The 18,923-nt window shown below is 44.6% G+C and overlaps 1 protein-coding gene and 1 non-coding gene across 5 annotated transcripts in view; one reads left to right on the top strand and one right to left on the bottom strand.

The window, feature by feature from the left end:
- The first annotated feature begins 76 nt into the window (after positions 1-76).
- Positions 77-18,923, top strand: part of LOC116820575 (P2R1A-PPP2R2A-interacting phosphatase regulator 1-like) — a 39,403-nt gene continuing 20,556 nt past the window's right edge. For 2 of the 4 annotated variants that reach the window (XM_032773156.2, XM_032773154.2), the window contains exons 1-2: positions 78-509; positions 11,882-11,960. In XM_032773156.2, coding sequence (XP_032629047.1) covers positions 394-509; positions 11,882-11,960 — 195 coding nt within the window. In that variant the 5' untranslated portion in view covers positions 78-393. Of the gene's footprint in view, positions 510-11,881; positions 11,961-18,923 lie in introns of all 4 variants that reach the window. The other 2 variants (XM_032773155.2, XM_032773158.2) reach the window with 2 other exon arrangements.
- LOC116820609 (U4 spliceosomal RNA) lies at positions 16,533-16,676 on the bottom strand. The gene has a single exon (XR_004372669.1). It is a non-coding gene; the product is annotated as a U4 spliceosomal RNA (small nuclear RNA).

The raw sequence follows: 18,923 nt of genomic DNA, 5'->3' as shown, positions 1-18,923 counted from the left end.
TACACTGCGCATGTGCTGACACCTCTTGACTCTGTTGCGTCTGTCAGTCAGGTTCGCTATGGCGCATGCGTATTGCTTCCCCGCGGTACTCTGGGCCCGATCGCTTGTTTCCCCGAGGAGGCGGCAAGGCCGGCCCCGCGCGCAGCGAGCCGAGGAAGCGGCGGCTGGGGGAAGGGGCCGCCCCCTCTCGTCTCCCCAGCATGGGGCGCTGCTGGTGCCGCCCCGCTCGCCGGGCTCGCAGCGCCCCCGGACTCTGCCTGCAGCGGCCTGTGCGGGGCCTGTAGGGGCGGCCGGGCCGGGCCGGATCGGGGCAGGGGGCGGCATGAGGAGCCGCTGCGGGCGCCCCCAGTGAATGGGCCTCGCGGCGGAGCGGGAGCAGCCGGAGCCGCCGCGATGGCTCAAGAGAAAATGGAGCTGGACCTGGAGCTGCCGGCGGGGAGTGCGCCGGCCCCGAGCGACGTGGGGAGCTTGAGGAGATCGAACAGCGCCCCCCTCATCCACGGGCTGAGGTGAGAGACCCGGGCCTGCCCCTCCTCCCCCAATCCCATCCCCGAGCTAAGGCGAGAGACCCGGGCCTGTGTCCCCCCCCATCGCATCCCATCCCCGGGCTGAGGTGAGAGACCCGAGCCTGTGTCCCGTCCCCACATCCCATCCCCGGGCTGAGGTGAGAGACCCGGGCCTGTGTCCCGTCCCCACATCCCATCCCCGGGCTGAGGTGAGAGACCCGGGCCTGTCCCCTCCCCTCCATCCCATCCCATCCCCTCCCCGGGTTGAGGTGAGAGACCCGGGCCTGCCCCTCCCCCCATCCCATCCCCTACCCGGGTTGAGGTGAGAGACCCGGGCCTGCCCACTCCCATCCCATCCCATCCCCGGCTGAGCTGAGAGAAACCTGGGCCTGCTCCCCCCTCATCCCATCCCATCCATGGGCTGAGGTGAGAGACTCGGGCCTGCCCCCCTCATCCCATCCCATCCCATTCATGGACTGAGGTGAGAGACTCGGGCCTGCCCCCCTCATCCCATCCCATCCCATCCCATCCATAGGCTGAAGTGAGAGACTCGGGCCAGCCCCCCTCATCCCATCCCATCCCATCCATAGGCTGAAGTGAGAGACTCGGGCCTGCCCCCCTCATCCCATCCCCGGGTTGAGGTGAGAGACCCGGGCCTGCCCCCCTCATCCCATCCCCGGGTTGAGGTGAGAGACCCGGGCCTGCCCCCCTCATCCCATCCCATCCCATCCCATCCCCGGGTTGAGGTGAGAGACTCGGGCCTGTCCCCCTCATTCCATCCCATCCCCTCCCACCCCTGGGCTGAGGTGAGAGACCCGGGTCTGCCCCCCTGCCCCCCCCGCATCCCATCCTATCCCCGGGCTGAGGTGAGAACCCCGGGTCTGCCCCCCCATCCCATCCTATCCCTGGGCTGAGGTGAGAGACCTGGGCCTGCCCCTCACCCCCATCCCATCCCCGGGCTTTGGTGAGAGATCCGGGCCTCTCCTCACCCCCCATCCCATCCACAGTCTGAGGTGAGACCCAGTCCTGGTGCCGCTCCCCCTTCTTTCCTCCTACCCCCCCCAGCCCTGGACAGTGATGAGAGTTCCTCACGTCATCCACAGACTCATCCTGTCATATTCCAGGGTGAAGTGAAGAGACCTATTCTCTGGACACAGATTTCTTGCCTCCTTTTTGTATGGTGGAGTAGGAGACATAGGTTTTGGTCCAAGCATGCTTCCTCAGTTCATTAGCTCCTGGGGAAGGGACTGGAAAGTGCCCAGTCTAGTCTCCATCTCGCCTCCCTAAGGTGGCTGTTGGGAGCAAGCTCACTTTTGATATTTGATCACAGTTGTTCAGGTTAAATGCAGGATTTGATTTTCCTGATGAAAGTTTAAAACACTCCATCTCCTTGGAATGTGTTTTAATGTACTTCTCACTAATACATAGGTTGTCAAATACATAACCATTCCCCAGGGATCAGGAGCATATGCTCACTGCATCATCACCAAATTAGTTTTTCTGTGAGAGCCAAAGATAGAAAGAGCCAACTGGCTGACCTATCCTCAGGGGATTCCCTAACTGGATTTAATGTGCAATTTTCCACCTGAGCTGATGTAACTGGGCCCTTATGTCAAGGTATCTGCACACTGCCATACTATAATTTTGTTGCTTCGGAGGCAACAGCAACTTGAGTTTCTATAAAATGTAGTGGAGTACAGTCTTTCTCATATTTAAAACAGAAACATGTTTTGTATCCAGTTGCATCTCAGTAGCTAAGCAGAGTTAATTAATATTTGGATGAGATATGCTGATGCTTCAGAAAGTGGTAGTATGATCTGGTATGTTTTTTCCATATGAAACTGTAGATATACTACTAATGCTTCAGAAAGGTATCTAGTGCTCTGTTCTCTTTTGGGTAAGATGTAAAACTGAGACCTTGTCCACTATTTTGGCCCTTTTATCTTTGGAAATATGTAGGTAGCTAGTTAGAATTTGCCTGACTAAATTTTCCCTGATGTTTCAATTAGACACTGTATTTTTCACTCCTTATTCTAAACTATTTTGTAGTGGTGCTGTGTGGAGTGAAAACAGCCGTTGCATTCACCTGCAGAGGTGGGGGTGACATTTCAGCGGTGGATGAAATAGCAATCACTCTATTATTTGTGTTTCAGTTTAAGATTGTAAACACTCTTAAGATCCTTCATGATGCAAGGCGCTATACAAAAGTTAGAACAGCGTTTTTCAAACAGGGATCGCCGCTTGTGTAGGGAAAGCCCCTGGCGGGCTGGGCCGGTGTGTTTACCTGCCCCGTCCGGAGGTCCAGCCGATCGTGGCTTCCACTGGCCGCGGATCGCTGCTCTGGGCCAATGGGAGCTGCTGGAAGTGGAGCGGGCTGAGGGACTTACTGGCCGCCACTTCCAGCAGCTCCCATTGGCCCAGAGCAGCAATCCGCGGCCAGTGGGAGCCACGATAGGCCGGACCTGCGGACGGGGCAGGTAAACACACCGGCCCGGCCCGCCAGGGGCTTTCCCTACACAAGCAGTGACCCCTGTTTGAGAAACCCTTAGTTAGAATAATAAATTATCTGAGAAGAATTTAGTCAAATCATGAACGAACATTACTTACTGGGCCCTTTAGCCTCTAGGGGTTTCACTTCTGCATTAAAGATGAGGACAGTTGTGTGTGGTAACAGGCCTGTTAATTTTATTTTGGACAATTGTAGCTTGTGTTGGCAAATGGAACACTATTAGTGAGAGATTCAGGAACTATATTGTAGACATTAGACTACCTACTTATAATGTAGCCTTGTACATGTATCTTTAGTATTTTTTCTAAATTCATTTTGTAGATCATAAACATGAGATTTATAAGAAAGCTATTAGTAGATGGCTAGCCCAGTGAATGGTGTAAATCTTTCTACTCTAAGGACTAAAGTTACTGGTTTAAAAAGAACAGTAGAGAATTTTGTGCTTTTTTTTTTTTTATCTCCAGTTATCATTAATGTTACGTGAATGTCATCTAGTAAGAGCTTGACTCTTACTAGTTTCCAAAACGTTTCCCATGAAAGGGAAAATCTGAGTTTTGACCAGTGCTGCTGCATAGGCAGAACCGTTTGCAGATCAGGGCCTTTGTGTCTAGTCTTCTGATTAGTATCTAAATTTTAAAGAAATAGTCAGTAAAAGAGAAGTAGTTAGAATTGTGCAACCGTGGCCACGCTTCAGTCCCTCCATGGCCCCTTAACTGTTTTTCTCTGTGTTTTGGTTCCATTCCTAAAAATCTAGGATGTATTGTCTATGACAGCTGTCTGTCTACCTCTAAATTAGATGCCATAGATATTTCTTCACTACTAATCTCAGCTGAGGAAAAAGCTCATTTCTAAATTTTGGGTCAGAGCCCGTTTCAACTTCTCCCTGACCCACTTCCTATATCAGATGATAACTAATTGTCACCTGGAAGAGGAACAGGTGAGAGGGTTTTCTTCATGATTTCCTCAAGAACTGTGATTGCCAAATATGGGAAATAGAGATGGGGTATAATTTTGGTGAAAAGGGCTGCACTGAATTCCTAATGAAGAATGTAAAGTTTGTGAAATAGCTTCTGTGAACAAGTTGATATTAGCTTTTTCCTGCAGAATGTAAAGCCTTATTTAGTAGCTTTATCTTGTATTAATTTCCAACATAATGCCATTGAGAGTTATTGAAAAACAAATGGGTGTATACGTTGTAATGCCATAAAATTCTTGTTTTGTATGTTTACTACAGTTGGAATAATTGTCGTCATCTAACATTTAGATTATTAAATTTATCAATATGGCATGATCCGTGTTTGAATCTTAAACGTTTGCGATTTTTTAAAGGATACCTGATCATATGACTGAACAAACTAAAAACATTCTAAAGTTCTTTTTGTCTAACAGATACAACAAGCATTTTGAACTGTGAGAGTTTCAGCTTCTGAAAATTTCTTTACTGAACTAGAGCTCAGTTCCCACCTTGGAGAACAAGCTAATGCCACTGTCCAGCTTGTATTTTTAAAAACAAAAAGCTTCTTATAAGGTGGTAGTTGTGTCCATCTGTTTGAGATCAGAAATGAGTTAAGATAGCAAAATATAAAGTAGATGACTTTTTGATACAAATGTAGCCATCAGGTTGCCACATTCAGAAGTCCGTGGGGCTGTGTGTGGGCATGTTGACCAGATTGCAGGACTGGGCTTTAAACTATAGTATTAATTACTGTAAAAATTTGTTCAGTTCCTACAGTCTGCTTATTCATAAAGTGCAAAGTTTTGGCTATCAGGAATGTAGGGAATGGCAGAAAAAACTTGCTACTGGAGTATATCTAAAAATAGAGCACTTTGCATGAAATAATCTAGTCCACTAATCTTAAATGAATCTGCCCTATTGTACTCCACTGTGGGTTATACATGTGTTCCATGCACCTGGAGCTGGAGAATTTGAAAGTAATGTCTGTTAGTCTGTGCATGTGCCCTGGCTCACCTCATGACTCTGACCGAGGTGATAAAAGGTGAGGCAGACTGACTGCCTCGCCTGTTCTTTCTCACTGCCGTATGGTCCAGGTTGGAACTTCTCTGTGTCCTTAGCTTTGGCTTCATCCCTTAAGATAAAATTTAAATTTGTAAATAGTTTTTAGCATCTTGTACAGTTTATAGTTTGTGTTTTCATAATTTTTGTGCTAGATTAATTGTTGGGGGAACACTCCCTCCCCTCACACTCCCTCGTGCTGGTACTAGACTGTTCCCAGAATTCTGGCTTCAAACTGTGCGCTTCCTGCCCACGATCCTTCGCAGTCAATGATGACCACCAGGACTGTACTGCCCTGGGGAAGCACATCGCAGTATCTGCCAATCATTCCCCAGCCATATTTGAGAAGGGCAGGGACTCTCCATTCAAAACCACCTCATGGAAAAGGGCCTGAGGTCTCAGTCGGACCTAGGCTGTGGTCTCTGACCCACATATGCATTGGCCTGACTTGGCAAAGAGTGAGCCTCCAACACTGGTGCCAGATAATCTACTCCTACAGAACCCCTGGCAAGGATCTTCTCGGGAACCCAGGACGGACTCTCATATGCATGAGATTAAGTCTTCCTCAAAATCCATTTAGAAGAAGTTGGAGTCAGCTCTGAGCAAGCCTGGTACCTCATCCCAAGAGGACTTAGCATGTCCTAAGTCCCAGAGGCTTGACAAGAAAGCCCATAAATATTGGGCTTCATCAGTACCAAAATGGGATCTATAGGTACTGTCATTCTTGGCACCTCCCAAACCTCGGGATCCTTTGGCACTGACGAAGACTGCTCACTGCCTTTCCATGGCATCATCTTTGATACCACCCTCTAAAGCTACAATGATCTGGGCAAAGACAACTCTTCTCGCACTGGAGAGACCTGGGTCCCATGTTGCTCCACAGAACATCTTCATTCACCTGGATCTGGAATCTCTTCCATTGGGTCCGTTTCTTTCCAGAGATGGCATAACACCACTCAGAGAAGTTTATCACCCGTTCTTTCCCTAAGGTACAGCTTTCCTTCATTAGCACCGACGATATCACCTCTGGAACAGAACTCAGCTTTCTCCTCATCAGGAGACTGATCCTTACCCTATATAGCCTCCATCTCCCAAAAGACTTACACCAGCTTGGGACAAAACTCCACGTTTAGCTTGGAGTTGCTGGTGCCCCATATCATGGGGGGAGCCACCAGATCACCCTTTCGAGACTTCCTGCTGGCCATATTGCAGGTCCTGGGTCCTGCACAGTAGATAGAGAGTCTCTCCTTGCATCCCTTTGAAGGAGGTGCTCAGAGCACCCCAGGATCCTTCAGAGGAGGAAGAGCAATACGCACTGGATCTGGCAGTTCTGCTGGAACCAGCAAGACTACCAACTTTGTGTCCAGACAAAGCGGTAGCCCCTATGTCTTCTTTCCCTCCCGCTAGATGAATTCAGGCAGTTCACCTTCAATTCTACAAATATGATCCTGGAACTACAGATTCCTCTTGAAGAGATTCAGGAATCCAAGCACAAGCTCCATGACATCTTTTACCCATCTGGATCCAACAAAATAGCACTCCCCGTTAATGAAGCTATAATGGAGCCAGAAAGGTATGGCACACCCCTGCCATTGTGCTCCCACCCCCAAGAGGGCAGAAAAACTCTTATGTGCCAGCCAAAGGGGCTAAATTCTTGTTTTCTCACCCCTCTGCCAATTCTTTGGTCATTCAAGCAGCTTCGGAAAGGGCTAGACAGCAACACCCCTGGTTTACCACTGTGGACAAAGACGGTAAGCGCCTAGACCTACTGTGCAGAATGTTCTTCTCATTATCTGGCCTCCAGTTCAGGATAGACAACTACCAGGCACTAATGGCCAGGTATGACTTTCTGAACTACTCCAAGTTTGCAGAATTCACTGACAGACTTCCACAACAGGACAGAGCTTGTTTCCAGGCTTTAATAGACTAAAGCAAACTAATACAAAGACTTCTCTCCAATCTGCAGTCGATCCCGTTAACACATTCTCCAGAGCCATGGCTACTGCCATTGTTCTGGACAGAGGGCCATGGCTCCCTGTGTCACGGTTCTCTCATGAGGTCCAGAATACCATGGAGGACCTCCCCTTCATGAATTAATTATTCAATCAGATGAGTCATCTTGAAGGATTCCAGGGCTATCCTCCGCTCTCTGGGGTTATATATACCTGTCCCCCATGAAGAAGTTCCATCGACAGTCATCTAGAACTAGACCCATGGTTCAACAAGTTTTTTATCGGAGGCCCTATGAACCACCACACGAAAGGCAGAGTGTTTGAAGGACCTGGTAACCTGCACCTTCTGCAACTGTCTCGAAGCACTGTTTTTGATGGGATCTCAAGAGTTGTGAGCCATTAAGCCCAACATTGCCCCACCTTTACACACTATTTGGAGATCATCTAGCACACTTTCACAACATCTGGAGTACAATAACAGACCAGTGGGTACTGAACTTCAGCCTCTCTAGGTATATGATCAAGTTTGCATCCCTGCCTCCTCCACCTTTTGAGGAGCACTCTCAGGAAATTGTTCTCAAGCAAGAGATGAGCTCCCTGTTAGAGCAAGGAGTGATAGAACGTGTCTCTCCTCAATACCAAGAGAGCTGGTTTTCCTCAACTTTTTCCTTATACCCAAAAAGAAGGATGGATGGATGGAGACCACTTCTCAACCTCTGCTACCTCATTCACTTCATTCAAGTTCACTCAAATTTCGTTTGGTCATGTAGGGCTCTGTAATACCATCCTTAGAAAAGGACATGTGGTTTACAGCTTTCGATATCAAAGACGTCTACTTTCAGGTAGATATTCATCCCACTCACAGATGCTTTCTCAGATGCTTTTGTCAGTGGTGGACTTTGACCATTTTCAGTACAGAGTGCTCTCTTTCACCATAGAGCCCTCCCCTCCACGCCCCAGAGTCTTCACCAAAATATTCACAGTAGTGACAGATCACGCCAGACGCTTTGGTCTTATTGTCTTTCCCTGCCTCCATGACTGGCTCCTTGTTGCCAGGTCATGCCAGAAGGCCCATGTGTTGAATCTACTGATGCTACATCCCTTCTCTACCCTGGGGTCAGCATAAATACTGAACAAGCTACTCTGAGCTGCACACAGTTTCTGGACTTCATTGGGACCACCCTGGATTCAGTCACTGCAAGGGCATACTTGCCCAGGACCAGTTGCAGATCACGAACAGTATTATAGTCAGGTATCAGAGGGGTAGTCGTGTTAGTCTGGATTTGTAAAAGCACCATTTCTGTGGCACCATATAGACTAACAGACGTATTGGAGCATGAGCTTTCATGGGTGAATACCCACTTTGTTGTATGCAAGTATTATAGTCCACATCACAAACAGCAGTCAAGTCTTGGTGAAGACATGCCTATCTCTCTTAGATCATATGGCCTCATACCTCACATCACTCTGTTCGCAAGATTCCACCTTTGTTGCCTCCAGGCATGGCTCCAGTTGGTGTACACTCCAAACCACCATCCTATGATCTTCATAGTAACAATTCCTGCCAAGGTGATTTCTTCTGGACTGTAGCTGACGAATCCTCAACAGGTATTTCTTCCCTCCTCTCCAGACAGGACCATTACCAGAGACCCATCCCTGTTCTGTTGGGGAGCCCACATGGAGAGCCACTCAACACAAGGCATGTAAACACCCTGAATTATAAGCAGTCCAGAAGGCATGCAAGGCTTTTCTTCCGTTCTCCTGCATTCACCATGTCCTTTTACTGTCTCCCTGTGTGCACAAATGGTAAGTTTGTGGAACTGTTGTTTTGGCAACTAAATCACCCTATCAGCAGCCTCCTTCCCAGAAAATGAAATATGCTCGCAGACTCTTTCAGCAGACATTTTGCAGTCGACCATGAGTGGGAACTCTACAGCTCAGTACTGCACAATATCTTTGATCTATGGGGAATCCCATCCAGGGATTTGTTCACCTTCATAACAAACAGAAAATACATCGAATAGTGCTCCAGACGAGCCCTAGATCACCACTCTTAAGGCAACACTCTACTTTTTCCTTGGTCAGATCACCTGAACTGTGCATTCCCTCCATTACCGCGCCTACCATCAGGACAGGGCATGGGTTATCCTGATCTCCCTCTACTGGCCCAGGAAGTTTAGTTTCCCGAATCTCCTGCGCATGTCATCCTGAGCACTGATCATCTCCCAACATTTCCCGAGCTACTGACCCAGAGGAATGGCAAGATCAAGTACACCAGTTCATGTTCACTTTACCTCAGGGCTTGTTTTTTGGATGATCCTCCTTAGAATGCTCATGTTCCACAGCTGTGTGAGACATACTTTCTAACAGTAGGAAGGAGTCCAGTAGGCAGTTTTACTTGGCTTGTCTTCACGTACAGCACTTTAGTGAAGATACTTCTGTGCCAACTGGAGAGCTTCTCCCCTTGACGTAGTTTGCTACTGCCTCTTGGGTGGGTAGATTATGTCGGTGGGAGAAGCTCTCTTGTCAATATAGTGCTGTTTACATGAGAGAGGGGTTAGGTAGGTATAACTACATCATTGTGGTGTGAATTTTTCACACCCCTGAGCGATATGGTTATACTGATATAGGTCTGTAGTGTAGACCTGGCTTTAATGGAAATGTTTTTCTTCTTGGGCACATCAAAGGAATGTTCTTCCAGAAAATGCAGATATTCCTCTCATTTTAGTCTGTGTGCTTTCTCTAAAGGCATCAGGCCTATCGATTAGCTCCTTCTGAGTCCTCCTGGCAGTGATTAATATATATCATCTTCCTTCGCAAGGTTACTCTGTCTTCACTGACCCTCTGACCACCAGATTTTGGAAAGGCCTAATCAGAACCTTTTCATCTGTTCAGAAGCCTGTTCCTCAGTGGGACTTGAATCTTGTTTGCTCAGGACTCACAAGGCCACACTTTTGAGCACCTATCTTCCTGCTCCATGTCCCTTCTCTTCATGAAGGTTGCATTCCTTGTAGCCATCACCTTAGCCAGAAGCCTGGAATGATGATGGTGGTGGATCCTGTTGACACTGTGTTCCATAAAGATAAAGTTTTGTTATATTTATACCCCCCATTCAACCCAGAATTGTTTTTGAATTTCATTGAACCTATCAATCCACGTACCCGTGTTCTTCCCTAAACTGCATGCTTCCTTAAAGGAACAGAGACTCCATGCCCTTGATGTCTAGTAGGCCTTGACCTTTTACATACACAAAACAAGCCCAATCCGGAAGTCCCAGAAACTATTCATCACTATAACCGAAAGAAATGGGACAAGCAATCTCCATTCAGAGGATGTCCAAAAGGATCTCTATCTACATTCTATTCTGTTATCAACTATTGAACCTTCCCCGCTCCCCATGGAATTAAGAGTTCATTCCATGAGAGCACAAGCAGCAACTATGGCATTGCTTCAGGAGGTATCCCTTTTTGTAAAGCAGCCAGGTGGTGCTCCATTCACACCTTTGTGAGACATACTGTGGTCTTAGTCCAGGACTCCTCTGCTGATGACTTCTTTGCTCAGCCCTAATGTCTACATCAGTGTTTCTCAAACTGGGGTTCCTGACCCAAAAAGGGGTCTCCAGGCTATTGTGGAGATGGTATGGTGGTGTCACCTTTACTTCTGCACAGCTGCTGGCGGAGGCACTGCCTTCAGAGCTGGGTGGCCAGAGAGTAGTGACTGCTGGCCGGGCGCCAGCTCCAAAGGCAGCACCACCCCAACAGCAGTGTAGAAGTAAGGATGGCGGAGTATGATGTGCTGTTTCCCCCTCTCGTGCTGTTTCCCCCTCTCCTCCAGTTCTGCCTCCCTCCAGCAGTGTCCTCTATTTGAGAACTTGAAATATGGTCACCCTACTTTACGGTTTTTGAAAGGCTTCAGTGCCTTTGAATGCAAGATTTTCAAAGTGGGGGCCCAGCAAAAAAATATTTGAGAACCCATGGTCTACATCCTTGCACCCTTCTCCTTATTTACTGCTTGTCAATCACTCACAGTGGAAAACAATAGGGACCATCACTTGAAGAAGAAGAGGTTGCTTATATGTAACTGGATGTTCTTTGAGATATGAGATCCCTATCTATATTCCACTACTCGCCCTCCTTCTCCTCTGCTTTGGATTGCCTATGATTCACAATAGGGAAGGAACTGGAGAGTTCCCCCTCTCTTTATCCCCTTGGTCAGAGGCATGAGGTGATCCAGGGCACGTTTGTGGACTAGTGGACACTACATTCAGATTGTCCGGCTCTGGGCACATGGTGTGCACACACAACCCACACTGAAATACAGATGGGGACCACACATATCGAAGTACCTCCAGTTACAGGTAAGTAACCTCCTCTTCATCTTTACCAAGGTACCACTTCAAAAAATAATCAGGACTTTCTAAATGGATATTCTGGGTGCTTAATTTAACATTTCGAGTCCTGTATCAACACCTTGGTGAAGAGGGGTTGTAACTTATAAGGTGCTCCGAGTGACAAACTTCTGACTTGCAGTGTGGTTTGTCTTTGATACCACTGGAATTGAGGCTTGCATCAGTCCATCTCTTGATTATGCTTACTCTCAAATTCTAGTGAATGAATTGTGTTTGGTGCTAAGGACTGCATATAGAGAGCTACACTCTAAACTCATACATTTCCATAGAAGAGACATCTCTATAAAAAGTTTGCAGCCACTCTAGTGAGGACTGAGTATGATTAATGTCATTAACTGGGGTAGTTGGAACTTGTTTCGGGGAGAGATACTTGAGTTTTTGACTTTGGGTTAAGAGAGGATGAAAGCACACACAGCTTATATTGAGGCATTTTTTTGTAGAAGGTGAAGGAGGGAAATGGCTCTTGAATTTAACCACTCTTTCTTTTCACAGTGATAATTCACAGGTGTTTCAGGCCAACATTTTGCGAACCCGCAGAAACAGTACAACAGTGATGAATCGTCATAGTCTGGTAAGAAAATGTTTAGTGCAAACATGTTGCCTACTTGTTTTTTGGGTCTAAACAGGATTAAAGATAAGGGTATAAATTGAAAATTAACACTACATATTCTGTAGCTGTAGTGAAATTCTTTTTAAAGATCATTTGGCTTTAGAACACACAATTGTGTCATTCTGAAGACAACCTAGTTCATAACTTATTTAAGCAGATGATCTAAGATTGGATAAGAAGACCAATTTAAAAAGAGAATTGGTATATTCAGAAGTACCAGTCAGTTATTTCTAGGTCTCAATAATCTCTGCTTTGAATGTTTGTTTTTAAATATCCACTGACTTTACATTTATACTGCATCGTAGATTATAAGCCAAAAAGAACTGTTATGATGATTTAGCTGTACTCCAGTAAAACATAGGCCATAGGACTTCACTGAATTAATGCCTGTTTGAACTAGAGCATATATCTTAGAAAACCATCCAATCTAAATTAAAAAATTTCCATTATAACAATTTTTTGTAAACTTAAATGACTTTGTTAGTAAATGTCTGCCTCAAAATTTAGCGCAGAACTTATTTATGAAGAAGATGCAACTTCTATTTTAAAATATTGTTTCTTTTAAGTAAATCATTGTAGTCTGATTTATGGTCAAAAGGTAGTTTAGACTGATTCAGTAGTAATTTGGAGTTAGTGAAGGCATATTTAGAAAGGATTTCTTGATCATATTGAAAGAACCACAGATACATAAATTGATGCATTTCTGGGGGGCCAAGGGCGGAAAAACAGTTCTCTTTTTTTTTTTTTTAACCAAGAGGAATTTTTGCCTAGATTTAAAAAATATAAAATTTAACCGAAAACTGTTACATTTTTCTTAAAATGTTTTCTAACTTTAAGAAACTGGCATAAGTGCAGTAACATGTCGATTGTATACAATGCACAGCTAATGTACTGGACGGATGGAGTGTCTTGTGTTAATGTCAATTTATCTTTTTCTTACATACAGTATACAAGATGCTTAGACATATGCTAACTTGATGATTGTTTGTTGCTATTTGGGTTACTTTAAGTAGAGATAACTTTTAATTCCTGTCCATCCCTTCCATGCAGCCTCTTCACCCCCCAAAAAGCTAAAATTCCATTTCAGAACTAGGCCAGACAACTGGTTTGGAGGGCATTTGTTTTTGTAGTAGTTTTGAGATCCTTTATTTAAAGGCCTCAACAGATGAGTATAACATAAAAGCAATGTGCCTGCTGCTTAAGAAACAAAACATGATATACTGCCAGTAGCACTGTAATTATGGTTGAGGAAACATTTAGTCAGAAGTCCTTCTATTTGGGCATTTGTTTGAAGTTAAATTTAAGCCTGAAATTTCTATCCTTGCTTTCAGACCAAAAATAAGTTGCTTTCCTTTCCAGAAGTTCACTTGGGGTTCCTTTGATATTGAAGAGATTCACTTAAACAGTGGCCAGCAAGGAGGGCAGGTAGCTCTTTAAGAAAAACATTTTTGAAACACTAAGGTTCTTTTTCAGTTGACCTGGATACAAAGCCAAAGAGGAGCAAGTGGGGTGATCTACTTCCCTAGTCTGTCCTGAAGATTAACTGAACTAAAGATATTTCATGTACTTCATAGAAGTTACCTTTTTGATTTTGTTATTTTTTATTTTTAATAAGATTTGCAATGGTTTAGAAAAGGGTACTGATGATCTCACAAGTGACCCAAAACGTGAAGATGAAGCAGGCAATATACACAAGGTTGGGGAGCGAAGAAAAGTAACTGATAGCAATGGACCGCTATACCAACAGCAGCAGTAAAAATATTCCAGAGAATGAGGTATCTGCTTATTTAGCACGAGACAGATATTTCCCAGGAAGGGGAGAGATGATAATTGACAGTATATGCAAGATGCCAGAAAGAACTGCTAACGGCAAGGAAATACATAATTGTTTTTTGGCTTGAGAGGCCATTTCCCTGGCTTGGAGCAATGTGGCCTTGCAGGAAAAAGGTAGAACATACTCCTTATTAAGGCCAATAGCACTACTTCATGACCCAGAGAAGAGGTCTAAAGCAGGTCACCAACTCTGCTGAAGAGTCCTCTCTCCAGTCATGCACATCTGGTATTGCTGGGGATCTCACTTCCTTCCTTACGCCTTCAGAGTGTCATACACTAGGAATGCCTCACCCCCATTCATTATGCTCTACTAATCTGGCCATGCACAGTAGGAATTGGGTGGAATCTAGCTCAGAAATGGTGGGAGTTGGCTAAGATGTATGCAGTCTCTGTAGTTTATGGTGGAGCACACTTGAGTGTACAGTATGACATTATATGCTCTTTCCAAGTCCCATCAGATCAGCTAACTGGGCCATATAGGGCAATTCACCAGCTGTCAGTAATGCACAGCTGATTCTGCTCATCAGAAGAAAAAAAATCCATACTACCAGTGTTTAATTTGTTTCAGCGGAGATATATCTTTAATATTACCCTTTATTTTAAAGATATTAGTTTAAAGGGCATCTAAAATCTATAAATCCCATTCGCTAAAGTTTCCTCTTTCTTTCAACCTGCCTTTTGTCAGTAACTGATACCTTAAAGTATCAGAGGGGTAGCCGTGTTAGTCTGGATCTGTAAAAGCGGCAAAGAGTTCTGTGGCACCTTATAGACTAAGTGTTAATCTTTCTTAAAAGATCGAGTTGGGAACCCAAAAACAACAACTTGTTCACTTTAGGACTTGTCTATTCAGGGAATTAGCTAAGGTGTGAATTTAGAGAAGACAGCTATTCTACACCATTTTACCATGTCAACACTTTTATTTTGCACTGAGGGCAGGTCTACACTATCGCTTGAATTGATGTAATTTACATCGCTTGGAGTGTGAGAGAGACACTCCCCTGAATAATGCAAGTTACAGTGACCTAAGCGCAGTCCATATCAGCACTATGTCGGCAGGATATGCTCTCCTGCCGACATAGCTTTCGCCTCTCACAGAGGTGGAGTAATTATGCTGACAGGAGAGTGCTCTCCTGTCGGCATAGAGTGTCTTCACCAGATGTGTTTCTGCCCTAAGAAACCACTGCAGAATAGCTATTCCCAACTTTTTTCTTGTGTAGATGTTGTCTTAGGCCTGGTCTGCGCTACAGAGTTAGTTCAATGTAAGGCAGCTTGACCTAAGTATGTCAGTGTCTACACTACAGCCTTGCACACACTGATATAAGTGCCCTACTACACCAACATAATAACTCCATCTCCACGAGAAGCATAGTGCTTATGTCAGTGTAATTCGGGCAACCAGTGTGCTGTTGGCTGTCATTCTTGACAATTTCACAGCTCTGTTCTGCAGCCTGGGGCTCACAGTTGGAGCTGTGAAATTGACAAGAAAGGCTGCTCCCTGCTATTAAATTGAGCCTAGTACCAGACTCACAGCTGGCCCCTCACAGCTGTCAGTTGGGCTGGAGCTCACAGCTGGAGTCCCCATCTGACACATGGGGGTGACAGCCCTAGCTGTGAGGCCAGTGCTGGGCTAAATTTCACAGCAGGAGCCTACCAGCCTTTCTTGTGAGCTTCAGCTGTGAGCCCCTCTCTCTGAGCCTGAGGCAGCAGTGAAATTGTCAAAAGAAGGCTGGAGCTTACAGCTCAGGCTATCACCTTGGGCAGCCAAGCTCCCAGCTCTCAGACCTTAATGATGCCCCTTTTTAGTTGGTGCAAACACTTCTGGTGAGGATGTGTACTACTGACAGAAGGAGGGTAGTACTGAACTGAAAAACCACAGTAATTAGTGTGCTGGCTGCATGTGGACCTTTGTCAACTTAACTTTGTAGTGTAGACATGCTCTTAGAAACAGTGTGGCTTTGAAGGTACGCAGCTCTGATTACGTGGGTCAGGCTGTTTTGATATGAAGTAGGCTGAATTGGGATATGGTTTAGGGCTACCAATTTGGTTTTTAAGTAAAATTAACATTTTAAAGCTCCCAAGAGAAGCATCATTGCTGGCAAAGAAAGAGATGGGAGATGAAAAGGAGGGAGTGGGGGGCAATTGCAGTTTAAACTGTCTCTACTAGAGGATCCCAGGTGACAGTAGGTGGCCAGAAACTGCTGATTAAAACTCTCCTTTTCTAGGACAAAAATCAGATCAGTAGCTAATCAGTGTTGCTACTGAAATGTCATTGGATCTCAGGTATATGAAGATGGGACTCAACTAATCCAGAATACTTTAAAGGAAAAGAAGCAAGTTATTAAGAATAGTGCTCATCCTTTTTTCTACCAGTCTTACTGTTCTGTTATGAAGTAATCTTTTTCAGTAGACATTGCATAAAACCCTAAAACTCATGTTTTTGAAAAGATTTGAAAAAGACGTGTAACATGAAGGAGCTATATTCGTTTAATAAACCAGTCAGGGTGTGCATTAAAGGACTACTAATGCACTTTTCTGATGGCAGAACTGGTAATGTAGAAACTTGCATCATATGGTGGCTTATTTCAGTGGTTGAGTATAGTAGATGATGTAGGTATAGTTTTAGATTGTGTGGGGAAATGTTTTTTAAAAAAGTACTTAACAGGATTAACTTTAATGGGGTGTTTAATGATTTTTTAAAAAGTACTTTCTTCCTTTCGTAAAATTAACCTTTGGAATTCAGAGAAGTTCATCCAAGTTTTCATGCAAATTAAATTTTAGTTTAACTAGCAATAATCATGCCTCAGATTAACCTCATTGGCTATGATATTGCGTGAGGGAAAAGTGGGTCTGAGAATGTGACTGTATTTTAATTTTAATCATGTAGGCAACATGTTTTTAATACTCTATTAACACTTTTAGCATATTAAGATTATTTAAGTTCCTTCTGATTGAGGTCCAGTCAGTAACACTGTCTGCCTAGTTTGTGTTAGTCTGCTGTTAAGGAAACAGTTTGGAGTATGTCTAGAATTATAATCAATGTTTCTCATGCTTTAATGATGCTTCCATACAAAATTCCAACCCCACCTCTGTTGGTGTGGAGATAGCCTCCTACCTGTGATAACTGCATCTCGCTGTGACTTCTCCTGATCTCTTTGCATGCAACCACCTCCAGCTCTCAGACCTCAAGCCATCGTTTCTCTTGGGGTGAAACATACTCTTGAACCAGGCATTGGGCTGCAGTTCCCAGATACTAACCATGACGACATCGACAAACCTGAGTTATGTTCAGTGGGCTCGTCCAGATTATTAGGACCAGAATTTGTTCATAGTTTTTAACTGTAAATAATAAATTGCAAGTTCTTAATTCAGTGTGGAGTGGTCAATAGGGAGACAGTGAAACAGAGCACTGAACCGATATGCTTGTGGCATCCGATGTTGCTCAGCAGATGGTCTTCTGTATTCTGTACCAGTTGGAACTTTTTAAGGGCAAGTAGCTATATTTCTACGTAGAGTTTCAAGTTGGGAGGTCACAAAAATATATTTCACTTATCAAGGTCCAAGTCTGATAGATGAGCTGTTGTCTTGTGGCTCTCTGCAGATGGAACAAAATCTTTCACTGTTGTAGCTATTTGAAAATCCAGTAGTACTGAAGTCCAAAAGGAGCTCTTATTTATTATTAAACTCTTTCAATAATTTTTTCTTAAAACAAACAAAATAAATTCTAAGTGCCAATGTATAAAACAAGTAAACCAGCACTATACATCAGAAAAGAGAAGACCAAGATGTTTACACAGTGTTTGAATTCAGCTTTAGCGTTTGATTCTATTGCTGTCTGAACATCAAAAGGTCACAGGGTGTATAGGACACCCTGACATGATTCCATTAATTCCTCTCAGACTCAGCCCAAAGTATTGTAATGGGAAACTGGTTCCTCCACCTCTGGAGCCCTCACCTTGGAGTTCCTCATGACTCACTGGTCTGTTCTCTGGACTAAAATGTGATTGAGAGTCAGTGGTTCAGAGTGCTGAGTTAACAGTTGAAGCTGGAGACTGTTCTCTGTGAACTCTCTAACCGGCTAACTTGAAAATGAAAATTAGATGTGGGCAATAATTTGTGAAGTCAGTTGCACTGAGCAGTGGTTCTAAGTTCTAGGTGAGTAGCAGGATTTTGCGTCTTTCACCAGCCAGGAGCTTCGAGTTGCAAGTTGTACCCAGATTACCATTAGTGCTTTTGTGGAAATGTTTATTGGCATTTATTATGCTACCTTCCTTTAATTCTTTGTTGATTGAGTCCTGCTTCCAGGACTAGTTGTAAGCAGGCTGTTTTGTTTGTCTTGTGTTCAGCTTATTGTCCTGGGAGACCATCTCTTAAATATGCTCATTCCCCAAGCAAGTAGCACATGTAGGCAGTCCAAGTTTATAAAGCAAACCATAGAAGTTCTATTGTCTGTGTGACTTTTCCACCTCTAAGGAAAATAGGAGGCTCTCTGAAGAAGAGCTGTGTCTGGCTCAAAAGCCCATCTGTCCGACCAACAGAAGTTGATCTAATAAAAGATATTACCTCACTTACCTTGTCTTTCTAAGAGGATCAATTTGCATTCTCCATGGCACTAATTGAAGTAAGATACAGCTGGCTGGTGATTGAATGCTGATCCGCATCCTGTAGCTTTGGTCTTGTAGAAGACTTAAGGCATGTTTCATGTGAAACTGAGGAAACCTACTATCTGCAGGGTGAAGTTTAATGACTAGAAAGTGCATGTAATTTATGCTATGTGATTCCCTTTACTTTTCACCTGGCAGATTCCATGCAGTCTGAAAGAATGACAGACACTTAGGGTATGTCTCCACTACAGGATTATTCCGATTTTACATAAACCGGTTTTGTAAAACAGATTGTATAAAGTCGAGTGCACGCAGCCACACAAAGCACAATAATTCGGAGGTGTGCGTCCATGCACCGAGGCTAGCGTCGATTTCTGGAGTGTTGCACTGTGGGTAGCTATCCCGTAGCTATCCCATAGTTCCCGCAGTTGCCCCCGCCCATTGGAATTCTGGGTTGAGATCCCAATGCATGATGGTGCAAAAACAGTGT

Source organism: Chelonoidis abingdonii, chromosome 8, assembly GCF_003597395.2.
Source record: "Chelonoidis abingdonii isolate Lonesome George chromosome 8, CheloAbing_2.0, whole genome shotgun sequence".
NCBI lineage: Eukaryota > Metazoa > Chordata > Testudines > Testudinidae > Chelonoidis > Chelonoidis abingdonii.
The sequence above is the reverse complement of the archived record's forward strand: the minus strand, read 5'-3'. Positions and strand labels throughout refer to the sequence as shown.